At 40.9% G+C, this 3,561-nt stretch overlaps 1 protein-coding gene across 1 annotated transcript in view; it reads right to left on the reverse strand.

Moving 5' to 3' along the window:
- Positions 1-384: 384 nt before the first annotated feature.
- Positions 385-3,561, reverse strand: part of LOC109930100 (voltage-dependent calcium channel subunit alpha-2/delta-4-like) — a 375,911-nt gene continuing 372,734 nt past the window's right edge. The window contains exon 36 of the mRNA XM_048607861.1: positions 385-425. Coding sequence (XP_048463818.1) covers positions 385-425 — 41 coding nt within the window. The remainder of the gene's footprint in view (positions 426-3,561) is intronic.

Genomic DNA, 3,561 nt, shown 5'->3' on the forward strand with positions numbered 1-3,561 from the left:
ACAGTTCTGCCACCGCCACTTATCAGCTTAGTGAACCTTTGCTGTACTCCCTCTACGGCAAGTCTATTCTTTCTTAGAAACAAAAACAGAAGTTGCTGGAAAAGCTCAGCAGGTCTGGCAGCATCTGTGAAGAGAAATCAAAGTTAACATTTCAGGTTCAGTGACCCTTCCTCAGAACTTCCTCACCAGACCAGAAACAACTTTGATTTCTCTTCACAAAGGCTGCCAGACCTGCTGAGCTTTTCCAGTAACCCCTCTTTCTGTTCCTGATTTATAGTACCTGAAGTTCTTTCGGTTTCTATTCTTAGGTAGGGAGACCAAAAGTGCATGCAATACTCCAGGTGAGATCTCATTAAGGTCCTATATAAATGCTGCAAAGCACCTCTACTTCTGAATTCTCATCCTCTTGCAATGAAGGCTAATATACCATTTTTTATTCCTAATTGCTTGCTGCACCTGCCTGTCAACTTTCATTGACTAGTGTACAAAGGTACCTAGATTCCTTTGTATATCCATGCTTCCCAATAAATTCAGAAACAAAAACAGAAATTGCTGGAAAGGCTCAACAGGTCTGACAGCCTGTGTGGAGAGAAATCAGAGTTAAAGTTTTGGGTCCAGTGACTCTTTGTCAGATTTGATGGCAGCTAGGAAAATGAGGGTATATTTGGAGAAGGTGGGGGGGGTGGTGGTTGTGGAAGTAAACGATAGGTGGAGATAGAGCCAAAGACAGAAAGAACAGCTATACAGACAAAGGAGTGGATAACAATCTGACTAGGAGGGTCAATAGCTGTTAACGGGGACTGTTAGTGACTAACAATGGGTCGTGTGCAATAGCAGACCAGGTGACAAATTGGCCTGGTGTACAGGGGGTTGGGGTAAGGATATGGGACAGCTCACGCCCTAAAGTCATTGAACTCCATATTGAGTCCGGAAGGCTGTAGAGCACACAAGCAGAAAAATGAGGTGCTGTTCTTCCAGCTTGCAAAGAACCTCGCTTAAGCACGATAGCAAGCCTGAGACAGAAATGTTGGCCAGGGCACAGGGTGGTGTGTTGAAGTGACAGGCAACTGAAAGCACAGGGTCTTTTTTGAAGACAGAACATAAGCGTTCTGCAAAGCAGTCACCCAGTCTACACTTTGTTTCCCCAATGTAGAGGAGACCATATTGTGAGCAGCAAAGGCAGAAGGCCAGATTGTGTGAAGTAAAGGTAAAGTGCTGCTTCACCTGGAAGGTGTGTTTTGGCCCTCGAATACTGAGGATGGAGAAGGTAAATGGGCAGACATTACACCTTCTACAGTTGCAGGGGAAGATGTCACGGAGCTGTTTGGGGGAAAGAGGGATTTGAGAGTGAAGGAAGAGCGGACCAGGGTTCCCCAGAGAGAACAGTCCCTGCAGAAGACTAACGAGGGAGGGGATGGGAGGGGACTATGTGTTTGGTGGTGGCATTGCGCTGGAGGTGGCGGAAATAGCAGCTAATAATCCTCCGGATGTGGATGCTCGTGGGATTGTAGGTAAGGACAGGGGAACCCTATCGCTGTTGCAGGAGAGAAGAGAGAAGGTGAGGGGGCAAGTGCGGGAGATGTGTCGGACCCAGCTGAAGGCCCCTGTCAACAATGGTGCTGGGAAATCCTTGTTAAAGGAAGAAGGTAGCTCCGTTGTCAAAGTTGGCATCATTGGAACAGATGTGATGGAGACGGAAGAACTGGGAGAATGGAACAGTCTTTACAGGAAACAGGGTGTCAGGATATACATATGTAACCATTTAAATACTATTATTCCTTTCTGTTTTCCACACCAAAGTGCGTAACTTCACATTTAGCCATGCTGTACCTCAACTGCCATATGTTGCCCACTCTCAGCATGTCTTAATCATCCTGCATCCTCTTCCCAACTCTCTGTCCAACCCAGTTGTGTCATCAAACTTGGTTCCATTTGGTTCTCTCATCCAGGTCATTTTTGTACATCAGGAATAGCTGGAACCTGAACATTGATCCCAGCAATACTAACTAGCCACTCACCCATACTCAGAAAATAACTCATTTATTGCCACTCTGTTTCCTCTCTGTCAACCAAGTTTCGATTCATGTCAACTGATTAGCCCCTATCCCACGTGCTTTAACTTTGCCCATTAACCACTTGTGAACAACCTTATCAAAAGCAATTTGAAAATCTAAATATACCACATCCACTGTTTCTCTCGTTTTGGCGTGTTTCAAGACTTGCAAAAAAATGGAAGAAACTGAAACATTACTAAACTGGCTACAAACCTAAAGACTAAAAGTTTATCTTTTCATTAGGTTTCTGCTGGCTTCAACAAATTATTGATCTACATTGAATTTTTTTTATTGATGAGCAACAATCAGACATGAATTAAATATCATTAGGTATATGATTGGACTAAACAACAGTTTATATGTTAAAAGATTGTATTTTTTTAATAAAATGAGATTCTAACAATAAAAGTGAACAGCCATTGTGACTAATCACAAACGAAGCATGGATAGATTAGATGGCCTATGTGTTGTAAACACTTCTCTACTGTGCCAATGTTTTTCATTCCTTTGACTGCTTCAGTCTGCTTGCCCAACATCAAATCATAGACATCACGATACTGTACAAATAAAAAATTCATAAACTCTTCCATTCATCTATTTCTTACAACCTCTACAGTAACATGTAGTAGAATGATATACATTAAGATTTTATTTTGTTTAAAGAAAACGTAACAAATATTTTAAGGTGATAAGACCTTGTCAGGTAAATTTAGAATGAATACTGGGTTTGATAAAGATTTATAAGGATCAACACCATGAAATACAAAGATGACAATTTTTTTTCAGAACTGTGGAATTTATTTATTTCTAATTGGTTAACTCACCTTGTGAACAAACTCTTCCATCTTTTCCATAGCATGATATGCTGGTAGCAGTGGCGCAATGCCCATGAATCCCTCTTCCTCAATCATTTCACTTTCTTCAGATTCCATGTTATCCTGGAAGATAACAACATACATTCAAAAATGCTGCCAAAACCCTGATTTTTAGTCAGTTTGTTAAAACCAGTCTAAGGGCTATTTAGCCTATTAAACAATATACCCCCAATCCTTCAAAATCAGAATAAAGTCTCCTTGTTTAGAGAGTCAGAACTTCTATTTTGTCCTAACTGTACAAAGTGCCATATTGTCAAATATACAAGTTACTGTTTACCAAAAGTACATAGAACATAGAACATAGAACATTACAGCGCAGTACAAGCCCTTCGGCCCTCGATGTTGCGCCGACCTGTGAAACCAATCTGAAGCCCATCTAATCTACACTATTCCATTATCATCCAAGTATCAAACTTAATTAATGGTGAGCACATAAAAGTGAAAAACCGTAATTACTTTCAAATATCAGGTTTACAAAAGCTGCTAAATGGAAAATATTTTTTATTCTTCTAGTTTTGAAAGTACCACAGCAATATTCCTCAAATATCAATGCAACGCATGATACAGGCAAGGTTCCATTAATTATCCACACCAATTCTGTACCCCTCAATTGCATCCCCCACAACCATCTC

Source organism: Rhincodon typus, chromosome 18 (assembly GCF_021869965.1).
Source record: "Rhincodon typus isolate 14 chromosome 18, sRhiTyp1.1, whole genome shotgun sequence".
NCBI classification, from domain to species: domain Eukaryota; kingdom Metazoa; phylum Chordata; class Chondrichthyes; order Orectolobiformes; family Rhincodontidae; genus Rhincodon; species Rhincodon typus.